Source organism: Neolamprologus brichardi, chromosome 5, assembly GCF_056152115.1.
Source record: "Neolamprologus brichardi isolate AB-2024 chromosome 5, ASM5615211v1, whole genome shotgun sequence".
Taxonomy (NCBI): domain Eukaryota; kingdom Metazoa; phylum Chordata; class Actinopteri; order Cichliformes; family Cichlidae; genus Neolamprologus; species Neolamprologus brichardi.
The window spans coordinates 13,173,731-13,191,028 of record NC_142108.1 but is presented as its reverse complement, the minus strand read 5'-3'; the positions used below and the strand labels follow the sequence as shown (position 1 = coordinate 13,191,028).

The 17,298-nt window shown below is 40.4% G+C and overlaps 2 protein-coding genes across 2 annotated transcripts; both read left to right on the top strand.

The window, feature by feature from the left end:
• Positions 1-1,419: 1,419 nt before the first annotated feature.
• On the top strand, positions 1,420-7,656 carry cyp27b1 (cytochrome P450, family 27, subfamily B, polypeptide 1). Its single transcript, XM_006784325.3, has 9 exons — positions 1,420-1,853; positions 2,385-2,575; positions 2,858-3,048; positions 3,600-3,800; positions 4,501-4,664; positions 4,754-4,920; positions 5,022-5,103; positions 5,204-5,401; positions 6,444-7,656. Exons 1-9 carry the CDS (start codon positions 1,626-1,628, stop codon positions 6,555-6,557), a joined length of 1,536 nt encoding a protein of 511 aa, XP_006784388.2. The 5' UTR covers positions 1,420-1,625; the 3' UTR covers positions 6,558-7,656.
• A 1,198-nt stretch (positions 7,657-8,854) lies between these two features.
• mcrs1 (microspherule protein 1) lies at positions 8,855-16,146 on the top strand. Its single transcript, XM_006784326.3, has 14 exons — positions 8,855-9,177; positions 9,805-9,959; positions 10,145-10,283; positions 10,406-10,570; positions 10,720-10,829; positions 10,968-11,076; positions 11,274-11,412; positions 11,752-11,827; positions 11,990-12,018; positions 13,527-13,619; positions 13,736-13,818; positions 13,977-14,064; positions 15,490-15,617; positions 15,712-16,146. The coding sequence occupies exons 2-14, from the start codon at positions 9,805-9,807 to the stop codon at positions 15,796-15,798; spliced, it is 1,401 nt and encodes a 466-aa protein (XP_006784389.1). The 5' UTR covers positions 8,855-9,177; the 3' UTR covers positions 15,799-16,146.
• The last annotated feature ends 1,152 nt before the right edge of the window (positions 16,147-17,298 follow it).

The window sequence follows — 17,298 nt, the reverse complement described above, 5'->3', positions numbered from 1 at the left end:
CTGAGGCCGTCAGAGGTATTTGTACTGACATTAGATTACACACAGGCACACTCTATTTAGTCATTAGCATTCATCAGGCCATGTCTATGGGCAACTGACTGCACTCAGACCAAAGGGGGCTGAATAATTACACACACCCCACTTTGCAGTTATTTATTTGTAAAAAAAAAAAATGTTTGGAATCATGCATGATTTTCGTTCCACTTCTCACGTGTGCACCACTTTGTGTTGGTCTTTCATGTGGAATTCCAATAAAATTGATTCATGTTTGTGGCTGTAATGTGACAAAATGTGGGAAAGTTCAAGGGGGCCGAATACTTTTGCAAGCCACTGTATTATTTGTAGACACAACGCAGGTTAACAGTTAAGTGCCTTTTTATGCTTGAATGATTCATACATCAGTGTTAAGTGGCTTAACAAACAAAACTCGTGTTTCTTTGAAAATGGTCAGGTACAAGGACAGGACTGGAAATGAGTGAAAAAGCAGCCAAGGCCAAACCTTTGAAAGACCTTCAGAAACCCTGGAGAACTATTGCTAAAGAGCAGTTTAATGAGGGGTGTGTGGCACAAGGGTTTTTCACAGTACTATATAACATAGCACTTAGAAATGCTTTCTTTCTGTAGCTCCCTTGGTGTGAAATAACACACTCTCTTTTGAATTAATCAAAATGTGCATTTTTCCTGCACTGCAGTGCCAAAAACATGCATGCAAAACATGTTTGCAGGCTTGCCCTGTAAACATTCAACATGTTTGAATGTCCCATGGCGAATATGAAAAATGAAGAAAGCTGCATGAGCTGAGATATTGCACCCTCATCCAACCTTTGGGTGTGTTTCTGCCTGAAAAAGCCGGTCATTCCTCTGCGTTTCTGTGAAACTGGGTGATTTAAGATGGGAGCAAATGTCAAAGCAGATTCTGAGTACAGCCCCAGGGTTGTTACTTCACAGTCCGCACACATGGTGCTTTGGACAGCTTCCAGTATGAAATCAGGTCAGGATTTTCTGCTAGGAAACCCACCAAGTCAGCAAAAGAACTGGCCATAGCTGTATAAACAAAGCTTGGGCAGGACACAGACTAGCTCTACCTATTTTCTCCCTCAGTTTCATTACAGATATTTGTCTAGTGTTTCTAAAGGTTTTTAGTTATTGGATCAACGGGCTGCCTGTCATGTTTATTTAAGGCGAAACTAACCTTCAGCACTGTTATCACTGTTAAATAGACCTTATCCCCTTTCAGATAATTTGGATTTACCACAGCATTGGCCGTGGGTGGGTGATGGTGGTGGGGGACTATCGGAGACCAAAGTGCTTCTCGGGACTAGAGATGAGTCTCAACAGTAACACAAGGATCTTGGGATTCCACGTGTGCTGCCGCTGGGATGGTCCGGGTTCAGCCTTCTGATTGGACACACCTTTTTCTTGGTACACGCCTTCCCCATTTTCATCCATGTGGGGCGGGACCTGAGCTGCCTTTGCACCCATGATTGGCCCAGAGTAAGCAAATTTACAGCTTTTGCTCGCCTGGTTCTTGGAGCAGGTCATAAAGGCAGTTATAAATAGGACGCTCAACCGGTAAAACAAAATGAGCGTCGACATCCGAGAGGCCCGCGTTCCGTCACCGCTCCATGATCTTAGTGAGAAGGATGTTGCAGCAAGCGCTCAGAGTATCCGGCCGGACGGCATTCCCGCTGGTCAAATTGATGGAGAGGTGGGCTGAGGGTGCAGCAGCCGGTTCGGAGGGCACCAAGATGCAGGGAGTGAAGACGCTGAACGAGATGCCCGGGCCGTCGGTCACCAGCTTCGCCTGGGACTTGTTTGCCAAACGCGGTCTGTCACGTCTGCATGAGTTACAGGTAAGAAGATAAACACGAAAAAAAAAAAAACCCTGTATGAGATATTTACAATTATTGCACGTTTACTAAAAATATCCAAAGTGCACGTATCGTCATTGTAGACTAAAAACGTGAGTGCAGGTGGTTCTTTTTACATAACACAATGCAAGTACTTTGACTCCCCTCTCAATGTGACATTTATGAAATATCCTCTTACATTATTTTTCGTCCCCTCTGCGAAGTTTCGCTGTCTCACAAAAGCACATCCAGTCTATACCTTCTGCTTCAAGCTGTCTCTCACTTCAGTTTAAAATCTCTGTATCTACTGAGAGCTTTGCACTTCACTCTAAGCTGAATGAACTGTCCTTTGTCAACGTGACAGATCGTGCCTATGTGAAGTGAATGCATCCTTAAAACAAATAACTAATAACTAGTGCATTAAAACGCCTGCAAGGCAAATACATCTCTGCAGTAATCTCTAAACTGGAGGGAGGAGGGTGCCTCCAAAGGTGATGGTTGCAGTGCCTTTACAACCTTTGTCTCATCTCCTAGCTGGAGGGAGTCCAGCGGTATGGACCTATGTGGAAGGCAAGCTTTGGTCCCATCCTGACAGTTCATGTGGCTGATCCATCGCTCATTGAGCAGATCCTGAGGCAGGAGGGCGAGCACCCAATGCGCTCCGATCTTTCCTCCTGGAAGGACTACAGGAAGCTGAGAGGTCATCACTACGGACTTTTGACAGCGTAAGCTTGCAGGAAAATCTTTCAGCTTTACTTCCTCCGCTTTTCCATTTTGTTTCTCATCAGATGATAAAGCTGAAGTAAATGTAATATTTGGCCAGTCTCATTCAGTTCAAAGACTTTATACCACTCTTCTATCAGCTTTCCTTCACTTACAGATAGAAAGAGCCAGAACTTTAGCGTATGCAGTCAGTATACAATGCAATACAGCAGTTAACTGAATTGTGTGCAGAGCTGGAGCCACTGTATCAGTTTTCACATTAATGTGTGTGCGCGTGTGTCTAGTGAGGGGGAGGAGTGGCAGACAGTGAGGAGTCTCCTGGGGAAACACATGCTGCGGCCGAAGGCAGTGGAAGCTTATGATAAAACCCTGAACAGTGTCGTCAGTGATCTCATTACCAAACTTCGCCTCAGCAGACATCCTCAGGGCCTTGTCACCGACATCGCCAGCGAGTTCTATCGCTTCGGCCTCGAGGGTAAGGTTTCATGCCGTCTCAAGGATCTTCACAGGATGTACCGTGCCACATAAATGCTGTAATCAAAGTCATCTGTATGCACAAATATTATGTCACATTGTTAACATTTTAAACACACATTCCTGTGCAGGCATGCCTTAATAATTCATGCTCATGTGCAGTTTACCATTCTGTCATCATTGTTATTGTACAGCTGGAGGGGAAAAAAGCATGTAACCATGATTTGATGAGAAATGACCCATTGTTGATCTTACGCAATGATATAACTAGCTACACTGAAGCTCTTTTTGCAGGAGTTAAATATAAATGCTGGATACTTGGAGCTGATGAAAGCTGCCAATATTTAAGTTTTCACTTTGCATGCAGACAGTATTATTTATTTAACCGTCACACCTTTAGTTAATAGGCATTTCTGATAAAGAGGCTAAAAACCTGGCAAATAAATGTCATGCATGTTCACCTCGGAAGCTTTCAGTAAAAAAAAAAAAAAAGCCGCTAGTCATCTCTTCTTGCCTTCGTCACGAGCTTTGTTTTTTTTTTTGCTTTGGCAGGCATTTCTTCGGTCTTGTTCGAATCCAGAATTGGTTGCCTGGATCAGGTTGTTCCCGAAGACACGGAGCGTTTCATCCAATCTATCAACACCATGTTTGTGATGACGCTTCTTACCATGGCCATGCCCAGCTGGTTGCACCAGTTGTTCCCCAAACCCTGGAATATCTTTTGCCAGTGCTGGGACTACATGTTTGAGTTTGGTAAGCTATTTCTCACAGCACAACATTTTAAGCTTGGACAGAAAAATGTTTAGAGATGATTGTAGTGGTACTTTAAAATTAAAAGTGATAACAGAAACTACAAGCAGGCTGCAGTCTCCAAAAAAGCACTTGGTAAAATATTATATAAAATGCACAAGTAAAAACTAAATATAAGTCATACACCAGAGATGAGACTACAGGATATTATAAAGATGCTTCTGGCTGTACTCAAGCTGGAGATGCGTTACACAAGCTGGCACTGCAATGTGGAACCAAGACAAACATGATGTTTCCACACTTGATGTTATTATTTTCCTTCTGCTCTCCTCTCTTGTCATTGGCTGCCGCCGGTTTCCACTTAGCCCTGGGTTGACATCCCACGCTCTCTCACACAGTACATTAAGACTCACAGAAGATCTGAGACATCAGACATGTTTTGACGTAATCGCACTGGTTCGAGCTAGATCGGCAAGAGGGAGATTAAAGTCTTTAACCTTCACGCACTTCAAGATCATTTGCGCTGAAACGCGTGAATGTTAGTCATGAAATTGATACGTGGTTTTAGGGATTTTGTTTTTAAGAAGGGGAATTTGACCTAACTTTATTGAACCTGACACCAGAAAGTTAAAGACTTAACGCTCTGTGTCATCATCATCATCGAGGGATAAATGTGTCATGGCTTATCTCCACGTATCTGCAGCAAAAGGTCACATTGACCAGCGTCTGACTGCCGAAGCAGATAAGGTTGCCCGAGGAGAGAAAGTAGAGGGCCGTTATCTCACCTACTTCCTGTCGCAGATGGGGCTGCCCCTGAAGACAGTCTACAGCAACGTCACGGAGCTGCTCCTTGCAGGAGTTGACACAGTGAGAGTGGCTCCTTTGCCGTCTTCCTTTATCAGTTCCTGATTTTAGGCCAGCAAATGTTAAAACCATCCGTCACTCTGTTGTTTCAGATCTCCAGCACCATGTCCTGGTCTTTGTACGAGCTGTCCCGTCATCCAGATGTACAGGCCACTCTCCGGGCGGAGGTGTTGACTGTACTTGAAGGTCGAAAGATACCAGAGGCTGCGGATGTAGCTCAAATGCCTTTCCTGAAGGCCATAGTCAAAGAAGTGCTCAGGTATAACTCAAAAGGTTTCAGATATTTGAAGATGTTATGAGATTTGAAATCAAATTTAGCTTACGCTATTGTGTTTTGTTTTGTTTTCCTTATTTTTTTAGGTTATACCCTGTTATTCCTGCTAATGCAAGGGTCATTCCAGAAAGAGACATCCAGGTTGGAGGCTACCTCATCCCAAAAAATGTGAGTTCACCATCTGACTCTAGCCAGTGTCAAGTTGTAATGCTTCAGTTTTTCCATTATAGTCAAAAACCTATCTGACCAAAATAAAATTCCCTTTCAGACTTTGATTACCCTGTGCCACTTTGCAACATCACGGGATCCAGTAGTGTTTGCAAACCCAAATCATTTCAATCCCTATCGATGGCTGAACAAAGACCAGACTTATCACCCATATGCCTCTGTGCCCTTTGGTGTGGGAAAACGCAGCTGCATAGGTCGCCGTATTGCTGAGCTGGAGCTCTACCTTGCTCTTGCCAGGGTGAGTTACAGCAATTTTTGTCTTTTTCTTGTTTTTCCTGTGTGTTTTTTTTTTTTTTTTTTTTGTCATTTGCCATTAAACTCCGACTAAAAAAACAAACAAACAAAAAACCCTAAAAGCATTCTTAAAGAATATACAACCCCATTTACCCCCAAAATATTAGGAAACTGTAATAAAGACAACATGTCAAATATTTAAGCTGTTGCATTTAATTACAGTGACATCCCTTTCTGACACACTTTTGTGTTTCCTTGGTGATATTTGTTGATTTTAATCGAGCACAGGTCTGGACTGCAGACAGACCATCTTCCTATCACCTTTTCTATCAACCTATCCTGAGCATACTTTTCTATCACACCAACTCTCTGAATGTCCTCCTTCACCACTTCTCTGTGGTCTTGCTCTTTTCCTCCTGCCTCCAGCTACATCTTCAACATCCCTCCTCTGCACATGTCCAAATCCTCTCAGCCTTGCTTCTTTAACTTTGTCTCCAACCTCCAATTGTTTAATTGTTCAAGTACTTGCATTCATTGAAACAGCTGAACTCGAAAGTGAAAGACTCCTGGAGAATTTCATTTAATAACCAATTATGTCACTAATCAATCCAATTAGCTATGAGATGTTTCACCGGTGTCTTTTAAGGATTATGTAGTATTTCCAGTCCTTTCTGAAAACTTGTTACTTGCATCTGAATTTAAACTGAACATATTATATTACATATTTTAAAATTTTCACTTTTGATATTTGACATTTTGTCTTTGTACTGTTTTAATTAATTATGGGGTAGAAAAGCTTTTCAAGTCATTACTTTATTTTGTTTTTTACTTACATGTTACACTGCATCCCAAGTTTTTGGGGGAAATTAGGTTGTACAGTGTATGTCAGCTTTTGGGAATGTATTTAATTAAGAAAAACACATTCTGTTACTTGGTGTTTGAACACAGTTTGTGTTGTGAGTGATTTCAGGGTCACTACGCAGCACTTGATTGCTTTTCATTTCAGGCGCCCTGCGTTTAATCTGCTCTGTTTCTGATTTCATTAGATCATTTCAGAGTTCGATGTGAAGCCGAACCCAGAGGGAGCTTCTGTGAAGCCCATGACACGGACACTTCTAGTTCCTGAAAATGTCATCAGCCTGCAGTTTATTGAACGGTGACCTAATCTCCTGGAACTGATCAGTTACGTGCCTGTGAGCAGCAACAAGCAGGACAGAACAAGCAGGCGCCGTTATCGCGGTGCTATATTTCAGAGTGGCCCTTCAGCCTTCATCCCAACTAAGACCAAAGCCCTTCTCACCTGCAGCCTGCAGGCGGACATGTGGAGAAGGACAGATGAATGAAGGGTGAGGGCTGATGGATTATTACAGAGGCATTATCGACTGGGAGAAGGGTAACGTCCAGTTTTGGCAAAAGGTGCTCATTTGTGCAAAGGCCAGACCCAAAGAAGGGATCTTCTGTCTGTCGTCTGTTCCGTCTGCTGTGCGGTACAATTCATGCAAAATCTGGGCCGGTGTGGAAAACGGATTGAGAAAGGAGGAGTAGGGAGAGAGTTGAAAGATATACAGTAAGGAAATGAAATCTGACGTTTGCGCCTCGCCTGACGTGTGTGCCCTCGTTACTCGTCCTTCATTTGATCTTTTTAGTCATTGCTGCATTTCTTGGAATTTGACAGAAATTAGTTTCCCTGAATTTGGTAACAGTCTCTTAAATCTGATTATGAACTGTGATCGTGCACGCTCGTAGATACGTGATATCTGCAGTGTCCTGATTGTGCAAATATTTCAAGAGAGTTTCTATGTACGTCCAGAATATCATGAGCCGCAGAGAATTTGGAGCTCAGAGTTCAGTCTTGCACACGGAGGAAAAAAAAAATCTACAGAGGTGTCCGTAAACATGATTGTCAGTATGTTGATTGTGTTGATGTGTTTTTAAAAGGTGCTTTTATGGTGCAAAAACCTTTAGTGATGGGTTCCTTAAAAAAAAGGCAGCTGCTAAGATTATGCTTGTGTATGAATATATAATGCCACTAAAATCCAAAAACAGGCCACTCTGTACTCTTTTCAAATTCTTCAATACTGTCTTTAGTTCACTGGCGAAGCTTATCTATTTTATTTTTATTTTTTTTATACATCTAAACTTGAAAGATATTACATCATTTTGTAAGTAATAAGATTCATGATCTGAACTTTGTATTTATTCTAATTTATCGCATTTGGAAACTGTCACTGTAAATGTCAATAAACGGTTTCACGTTGAATCTCGGCCTACTGTTTGCACCATGTGTTTCTTTATGTGATGCCTTTGTGTCTCGTTAAAGAAAATATCTCCATCATCATCCACAGCACCATCAGACTAGGGCTCAGGTCAATCAAGCATGTTTTACATGGACCACACGTTTTCTACAAATGTTTGCATGAAAATAACGCTGGGTATCAAAGTTCCTGTGTGACATGACAGTGTAAACTGCTGTGTAGCTGCTGTGACTCAATAGCTTGGACCACATTGCTGCCAAGCACAACCTCAACCACAGTCATGTGTTTTATAGGTATGTGCTACAGTTGTGGTCACAGGTTTACTCATCATGGGCATGAGCTGTTCTTTTTCCAGGGTGGAATTATTTACAGCATGCATCTTTAATAACTTGCTTTTATAAAAGTAAGCGAACATTGAGTTTCTACCCTATGCTCAAAAGCTGAGTCGGTGCCAGGAAACCAGACAATTTAAATGAACTCTACAAGAAATTTCCTGAAAAGATTGGTCAACTATCCAGCTAGAATTGTTCCAGAAACTTGTTAATGGCTACCAAAAGCATATGGTCAAGGTGGAACTTCCTAAGAGATATTTAATCAAAAATGAATGGGGCTGTACACATATATTTGAGCGTGCATGTATATTTTTGACCTTGTGGGTATTAGAGAGAATACAAAATAAATCCAAACTTGTACACCGTGTTCTTGTTTTTAAACAACATGTACGATGATGATTCCACCCGGGAAAAAGAACAGTTCAAAGAAATCATTGGCCCCAAATAACCATGACATTCAAGTGTGTTCTTGACCCCAAATCTATATTTTGCTATAGATAAATGGATATGGAAGAATCTGTGTGAATACTGTGATACAGTATCTGTTCTGCCAGGCCATGCAGATGAAATAAATGCTGCAGCTTATACCCTGTAGTGAGTACATTTGCAAAAGCGCCAGAAATACAATAAAAGTCTTCTGGAAAAGTTTTAAAGTGTCTGCTGGGAAAAGGACCAATGAGGCGTGGTGTATTAGATACAAAAGTATCAAATTACAATATTAAAACTGCTGGGCGGGTCACCTGGTGGACAAGATGTTTTTTCATGAAGCTGCATAATTACATTCAAATGTGAAAATGTGGATTTTATTCCCTTTTACACATATGGGGATTCACTTTGCCGGTTACATCTATAATAGAGAAGAAGTTAAAAAAAAAGGTTACGTTTTAAATATTTACGACGTGCATTGTTCTGACAGATGAATATTCAGAGGAAGGCACTGTAATACAATATGTTAAAGATAACGGAGGCCACTGTTACTTTAGCCCGGATGGCGGCGGTGTTGCGAACAGCGGGTGAGCTAGACAGGAAGAAAACAACTGTCTAGCCAAACGGCTATTGCTAACGAGGCAAGCGTCAAGTAAGCGAGTTAGCCATGTAGCCGAAACAACGAGGGATTTACAAAGAGAAATACTGGACTATAATAACTTAATCTTTTCCTTTAAAGACACAGCGAAGGGGAACAGTGTGGGAAGGTGAGTGGCAAAACAGCGTAACTTGTTACTTTAACTCGTTAATAATCAAAGCTAGCAGTTAGCTTAGCTAATGTTAGCTAGCCAACACAAACCAACGGTCATTTAAATCAAATTACGCTTGTTAGCTAAACAGACCTTAGTGTGTTGCTTTCTGAGAGAGAGGTTTGCTATAGATATCAATTTGTTATTAAATATAATGTTCTGAAGGCAGCAATAGATGGCATTTGTTTACATGTCAACAAAGGCCCCTCAAAGCTAGCTAACTTGTTAGTTGTTAATTCCCCTGACTCCTATAAGCAACAACAATAATACTATTAGTCAGTTTTATACACAATTGTGAATTTAAACTATTAATAAAACATTTATCCTGTAATCTGTGTGCCCGGAGTAACTTTCGGTTTACGTCTGGAGTTATACTTTTATTGTTATTCCAGTGTTAATAAAATGCTTAATATCATGGCATTTGAATTTAGTGAAAACCTACCAGAGGAACCCGCAGTTCATCGCAAATGTAAAGAAACCTTTACAGACAACAGCATATTTAAAGTTTAGCGACTCTGTGAAACAAAGTGTTGCTGAGAAACGTTTTAACTCTTTCTTGCTTTGTTTCCTGACGCATTTGAACAGATGCAGGCTGGGGACCCTGTGGTTGGCACCTCGATGGGAGTAGGTGGTGCTCAGAGTCGGTCAGAGGATGAAGAGTCACTTGGAGTAAAAGACCTGAAAAGGACAGCAACACAAGCATTTGGCAGTGGTGTTCCCAAACGCAGAAGTTCATCCAGGTTTGATATCTACTAATGTATATTTCATTATTTCAGTCAGGGTGGTATTCCAGCATAATTAGCAGAAAGAAATGAACCTTTGTTTTCTATGCTGATGGTGTTTCAGTACTGTGGTTTGTTTTGTTTTTTTCCCTGGTTAATCTTTAAATTTTTGAAGAACTACTTTATTATCACAATTTGTTTAGGTCAATAAAGCGAAAAAAGTTTGACGATGAGCTAGTGGAAAGCAGTCTTGTGAAGTCATCCAGTAGAGTCAAAGGTCCACCCGTAATGGAGCCTGTGCGCTGTTCGGGGAGTGAGCCTTCCTCAAGTGAGAAAAAAAAGGTAAATAAGACCAACAAATCCACAGATTATTGAGTGAATTCACATTAAAGATGATAAATATGCAAATTTTTTTATGATTCTCTCTGTTTTCTTATCCCCCCCCCTTTATGATGCTTTTTCAGGTAACAAAATCAGGAGCAACTCTTACACCATCTCTGACAATGGTACTAAACCCTGCACCTTTAACCAAAAGAGTTAAGAAAAGCAAGCAGCCTTTACACATTACTAAAGACTTGGGCCGATGGAAACCCACAGATGATCTGCTGCTTATAAATGCAGTGTTGCAGGTGAGCTACCAAAAACAAGATTATTGTCAAAAAGGTTGTCCTGAATTAGCTCAAAGGAGCTGCTTTGTTTAATGGCTTTGATTGTCAGTGTATGATCTAATGTGTATTGATTCATGGTATCTTGTGTGGTATTCTGTGTTTGTCTGTAGACCACTGACTTAACTTCTGTTCATCTGGGGGTCAAGTTCAGCTGTCGTTTCACTTTGCGTGAAATTAAAGAGCGGTGGTACGCTTTGCTCTACGATCCCGTCATCTCAAAGTAAGACGCCTAGCATCTGTTGTTGACTCTGACTAGGTTTTTGCAGTCTCCCAGTCCTGCATATCTCCATATGCTTTATTACACTTGTGTGTTTGAGTCATCTTTTAAGCACATTCTTGGTTTTGTGTGTCTATTTAGGCTGGCATGGCAGGCCATGCGGCAGCTTCACCCAGAAGCAATTGCAGCAATCCAAAGCAAAGCTCTCTTCAGTCAGGCTGAGGAGGCACTGCTGGCCAAGATTGGTTCAGTAAGTTATATTGAGTGGGCTATCGTGTATATCCTATTATAAGTGCTCCACAGGGAAAATGCATTCCCAGTTAAGGTCACTTTTTAATGGCTCGAAATTGTGAGATTTCACCTTGATTGGAATGAAACACATTATTACTGTACATATTGGACTGTTGTATTCACACACAGTGTTGTGTTATGTTTCTCTCTAAACAGACCAGTCAGCCTAAACTGGACGTGTTTCAGGAGCTTTTAAGTAAGCACCCTAATGTCTTTCACCCGTCTCGCAGTCCCAAGAGCCTACTGGTGCACTGGCAGCTGCTCAAGCAGTACTACCTACTGGACGACCAGAGTGGTGAGTTCAGTTTCCCGGAGGATCCATCCAAATTCCCGTTGACAGTTTGGGTATTGAGCAGCTGGAAAACCATACAAGTATAACTTATGTCAACATCAGATGCATTGATCATCTTTGTGGCTTCGTGGGATTTGCAATGTAAACATTTTAATAGAGGCGAGGAGGATGTTTGGACATAAGATAGCAAACAGTTACTCCAACAGTGTTTTGAAAGATGAATGTTATAATTTTCTCCCAATAAAACTACTGAAAATTAACTTGACATACCTGGTTGTTCTCTAAAATATGTACAAAACAAAAAAAAATTAAAAACATCTTACCTCTGACTGTGTTTTGCAGTACAGCCCCTCCCAAAAGGTGACCAAGTTCTCAACTTCTCCGACGCCGAGCAGATGGTTGATGATGTAAAATTAAAGTAAGTCAGACATTCACTTCAGCATTCAGCAAATTTTTACTGCTTGTAACATTTCAGGTCATGCTAAAGGATATTACATGCTATATTTTCCAAATTCTTAAAAAGCATTGTATTTCCATGACTTCAGGGCACCTATAAGTTGTTCTGTTGCTTTTCACACAGGGACAGCAGAGATGAAGTGTTGGAACATGGTAAGTAATTTGCTTACGATGTAGATTCAGTTAATTTTGCACATCACACATCACCTTTATTCACATTAAAAGAAGAAGAGACAGGAGAGGTCACTGTGGATTACTGTGATTTAGGAAACAGTGGATTTTCTAATGTTCTTCTGAGTTCCAAGTGGTCCATATGTCAGTTTGTCCATGAGATGATACTAAACAGTAGACTGACCCTGATGCACCCATTGAAGTGTGAGTGTGTCTGTGATAGTTGGAAAGCACTGAAAAGCATGAGACGGCACTGTAAATGGGTGTATTTGGGTTGTAATGAAAAGTGCATTGAGCGTTCACTTCAGAAAGAAATGTACTATAAAAGCACCGGTCCATTTACCATTTACCAACCCATTTAATCTGTGAATGTCAAAAGAAGCTCAGATCACTTATTATCAATGTGAGCTGAAGTCAAATTCCAGATCAGATGCGTTTTGTTCCAGTAGTTCTGTATTGCAGATAATTTGTTTTTCCTTGTTAATTACCTGGAATTAAAATGTCTTAATGTATCCGTCTGTAGATGACATGGACGTAAACCTCTGGTTATATTAATATTTACATGAACGTCCTTTCCCCTGAAACCTGTTAAAACTAAGCAGGTTTAGCAAACACTGCTGTCTGATTTGGCAACCAAAGGTTGTGAACAACAATGTCATTGTTAAAGAGCTACACTAAATATTTATTCAGCTGTAATTTAATAACAGAGATGGCAATATAGATCAAACTGATAAGACAGATAGGTAATGTTCAGAGGAAAAAACAGCATCATGTAATTAATTAATCTAAACACACTGCAGAGTTTGAATGGTGTAACTTAAATGCTCTTAAAACTAGATCAATAAAGACTCTGGTTCAAACTACGTTTAGTCAAGTATTCAAATGTTCAAAAGTCTTTTTTTAGCTGCACTACGCATGCACTAAAACACTAAAAACAGTCAGCCAAAGTCTGAAATATTACTTAATCTGAACCATTTACATGATCTTCTTGATATCTAGGACAGGAATGTTCCATCAGTATGCCCTGCCAGAACATGAGAAATTATTATTCATGTATTTTGCTCTTTTTCATTCAGACTTTTTAATTATTCATTGATTGTGCTGAAGTGCAGCAAATGTAAAAAGTTAAGGGGAACTCATTGGCTCATTGGTCAACCTGGCTGTTCACTTAATGCGCTTGGATGCATTGGGGCATTACAAAAGCCATTGTGTAGATTTATTCTGAATCCACAATGTGTATCTTTGAATGTCAGGACATTGCTATGTTCTGACCAGGAATCCTAAAAGCTGCGTCATTACTATGAGTATGCATTGAATAAGAAACTGATGTCTAAAAGGAACGAAAAAGAATTCTGCTGTTGACATCTGTTTGTTTTAATGTCCTCTGTATGAACGGGGAAGTTCACGCTGCTGCGTCAGGGGTTGAGTGACTCACTGGAAACTGACTCAGAGTAATCTCAGTTGCTCAATACACTTTTTTTTTCTTTCAGAGCTGATGATTTCAGACCGTCACCAGAAAAGAGAAATCAGACAGCTGGAGCAGGAGTTGCCTCGTTGGCAGGTTCTTGTGGACAGTATCACAGGTTACTTAAGCTTTCATTCATAACGTGCAAATGAAAGCCTTTATATTTGTTTATGTTCTGAGGAATGCAGAACTTATTTGTGTGCATATGTTTTTATTTTGTTTTGGGGGTTTCAGGGATGAGCATGCCTGACTTTGACAACCAGACGCTTGCAGCATTACGTGGAAGAATGGTACGCTACCTTATGAGATCAAGAGAGGTAAGTGATCTTTCAATAATAGAAACAAGGACTAAAGAGAAAAGATGCTTAAGGAAGATGTTTGTTAGAAAATGTCAAGTAACTGTAAAAGAAAATCTTTTCTTTTCTTTTTGTTGGAGTATGATACAATTTTTTTTTTTAAACCCGTATTCACACAGATTACATTAGGCAGAGCAACCAAGGACAAACAGATCGATGTAGATCTGTCGCTAGAGGGGCCTGCTTGGAAAATCTCAAGAAAACAAGGTGACTTAGCATTTTCTTGAACAACACCATGTCGTTTCATCATTTGCTTTCTTTTTTTCCTAAGTCCAGTCACGCACACACATCACTGTTAGTCCCTTCATTTGGATTTTGGCCAAACGCATGCATAAAGAAAGCATGACAAGTATAGCTTGTCTTCATGGCTTATCCAGTAACCATTTAGAGACTCTGAAATCGCACCATTCCTTCTTGTTTGAAGTTGTCATGGACAGATTAATAGATAAGGTCAGGCAGGATTCTCCATGGATTATGATGTTTACAGATAACACTGTGATCTGTAGTGGGAGCAGTTGGAAGAGAGCCTGAAAGGTAGAGGAGAAAAGCAGAATGAAAGTCAGTAGAAACAAAACAGAAAATGTGTTTAAATGACGGGGAGAGAGTTGGAAAGGTGAAGATGCAACGAGTAGAGAGTGTGAAGGTAGATAAGTATAAATATCTGAGGTCAACCATCCAAAGCAACAGACAGTGCAGAAGAGAGTGCAGGCAGAGTGGAATGGGTAGAGACTAGTATCAGGTTATTTGTGACAGATGGATGGCAGCAAGAGTGCAAGGGAAGGTTTACATCATGGTAGTGAGACCTGTTGGGATGTATGGTAACAGGAGGTCAGTTTGGAGGTGGCAGAGTTGACCTCCAGAGTTGTTGTTAAGATTGTTATTCAGCGTGACCATGCTGCTGCTCGGTTCCTCACAGGCACCTGAAAAAGACATCAGATCTCACCTGTTTTAGCTGCTTGGCAGTAAGGTTCAGAATCGATTTCAGATCATCTTGTTTGCCTACAAAGGCCATAGTGATTTGACTCACTCATTAAATCTCTGACCTCTTACACCCCCGATCAGCTTCCAGGTCATTCTTGTCTGCTGATCCGATGCTTCTGACTGTCCCTTGCTCTGGAGTTAAACTCAGAGGAGACGGTTCTCTGTGCTTGCCCCCAAACTGTGGAACAGCATTTCTCTCACAGTCAAATCTGCTCCCTTCCCTCTGTCTGATTGCTCATTGTGTCTCCTGTGCCTTTTACAGCCATGATTATTGATGTTTCTCACCCACATCTATCTATTTATTGGACATGGACATGTGCAGAGGAAGGATTATAGATGTATTGGTCAAAGGATATTGAATATGGAGCTGCCAGGTGGAAGGAAAAGAGGAGGAGCACAAAAGATTCATGGATTTAATGAACTACGACATGCAGAGGGTTTGTGTGACAGAGAAGGATGTTAGGGAACGGGTGAGATGGAAGCAGATAATATACTTCTGTGACCCTTAAAGGGAGCAGCTGAAAACAGAAGAAGAAGAAACTGAATCATTCTTTTGACAAATGGAAGCATCAGTTTGTCTGGTTAAATTTTAGTGTTTCAGCTTCCAGAGGTCAATCAGATGTACTTGATGTTTACGGTTTGTTTTGCCAGGAATTATTAAGTTGAAGAACAACGGAGACTTCTTCATTGCCAATGAGGGCAGGCGGCCTATTTACATAGATGGCAGACCGGTCCTGTCAGGCAACAAGTGGAAATTAAATAATAACTCAGTGGTGGAGGTAATGTCAGAATCTTAACCAAGTTGTTTATTATTCATATTAAACGGCTGTTTAATCTTTTATTCTTGCTTAAATAACCTGTCTGTTTCTTCAGATTGCAGGTCTTCGCTTCGTGTTTCTTATTAATCTGGAGCTCATCTCTCTAATAAAAGCTGAAGCGGCCAAGATGACACAACAGTGATCGTCAGCCTTGCAGCTGCAGAATTGGCCTATGGCAGCAGAGCATGTCATATCAGGCAGTCTGCTCAACACTGGTTACAGGTGCTCTTGTGAGGCATTGTAGTGCTTCGAGGGGATAGGACTGACAATGGCCTTCTCACCCCTCAGCCTGAAATGTGATTGTCACACAGGCTTCAGCTAAATCCTGGAGCACGACAGCAACAGGTTTTTACTTGGTGTGTGGATATTTTATGTTGTATGTAATGTAGACACTCTCACAGAGCCTCGCTTTTTCCAGCTTTTCACAATATTGTATTTAAATTCTGTAGTAAAACTTTTTTCAAATTAATAAACTTGTATACACAATGAATGTCTGGCTGTTTGAATATTAAATTTTGCATGTTCCCAAAAAAGAAAAAAACAGTTCTGGACGAAACAAACTTGCAAAGAAATCTGTTTGTAAATAAGAAGTTAATAGAAAAACAGCTGAAAACACTGAATATTGACTTTACACAAGATGACTCGAGGTATAAGTCCATTATATCTTTTGACTGAGACTCTTTATATGCTTATTTTACATGCAGCAGGTATGATGAAGCATACTGACTAAAAATGAACTCCCTGTTTAACTTAGACACTTTAAGTGCTGAACACCACTTAAAGTGTCTGAGAGCACCAGTGATTGCTAGTTCCGCTTTTCAAATTAAAAAGGTAATGCATGTGACCAAAACTGAGTGTATTACGTTGTTCCTCTTGGGCTGAGTGCCTTTAACTTAAGTTTAATCAATTTTATTCCATCATCTCAACAGTAAGAAAGATTTTACTAAACTATAACAGTGAGGTCAATGCACGGATTGGGAGAATTTGAGGGGAAAATTATTTATGGTCTTTGCTTTTCCTGTGTGATATTAGTCTGTTAGTTTGCAACAGCTTTATTTGTTGTATAAGAGGCGCCCTGCAGGCCTGTTCTTCTGTTTAACTAAGCTTAATATGCCTTAATTAGGCTAAAATATTGTTTGCTCACAAAACTAATTTCATTCTCTATTATTAATTTATTAATCCTAGATGAAGTTATCTTGCCTAACATTCAGTTACTGTAGGATGGAGTAGAGTCATTAACTTTTACATTAAACTTTATTTTCACCATAGAGCTTTGTTGAATGACAACGAGTAATGAGGCATGAATAGTCAATGGTCTTCCTAAAATACATACCAAGTGCATTTAAAGGACTGATAAAATAACACATTTCATTAAACTGACAGCATGTCAGTGCAGGTTTAACCATCCTGCTCTGATTTGTTCGAGATGAATTTTAAAGAACCGGAAAATCCAGACTCCTCACAAGTGTTACCCTTTTTGTTACCAAAGTGCTGAAGTGTTAAAACACGAGGAGTACATTTGACCAGTAGATGGCACTAGAAAGCCAACCAGTTAACAAAACAACAGGATCACTATTCTAGGTGTTATTAGGCACATATGTGACAGAATTTTCCTACAGAGACATAAACACACTTACACACT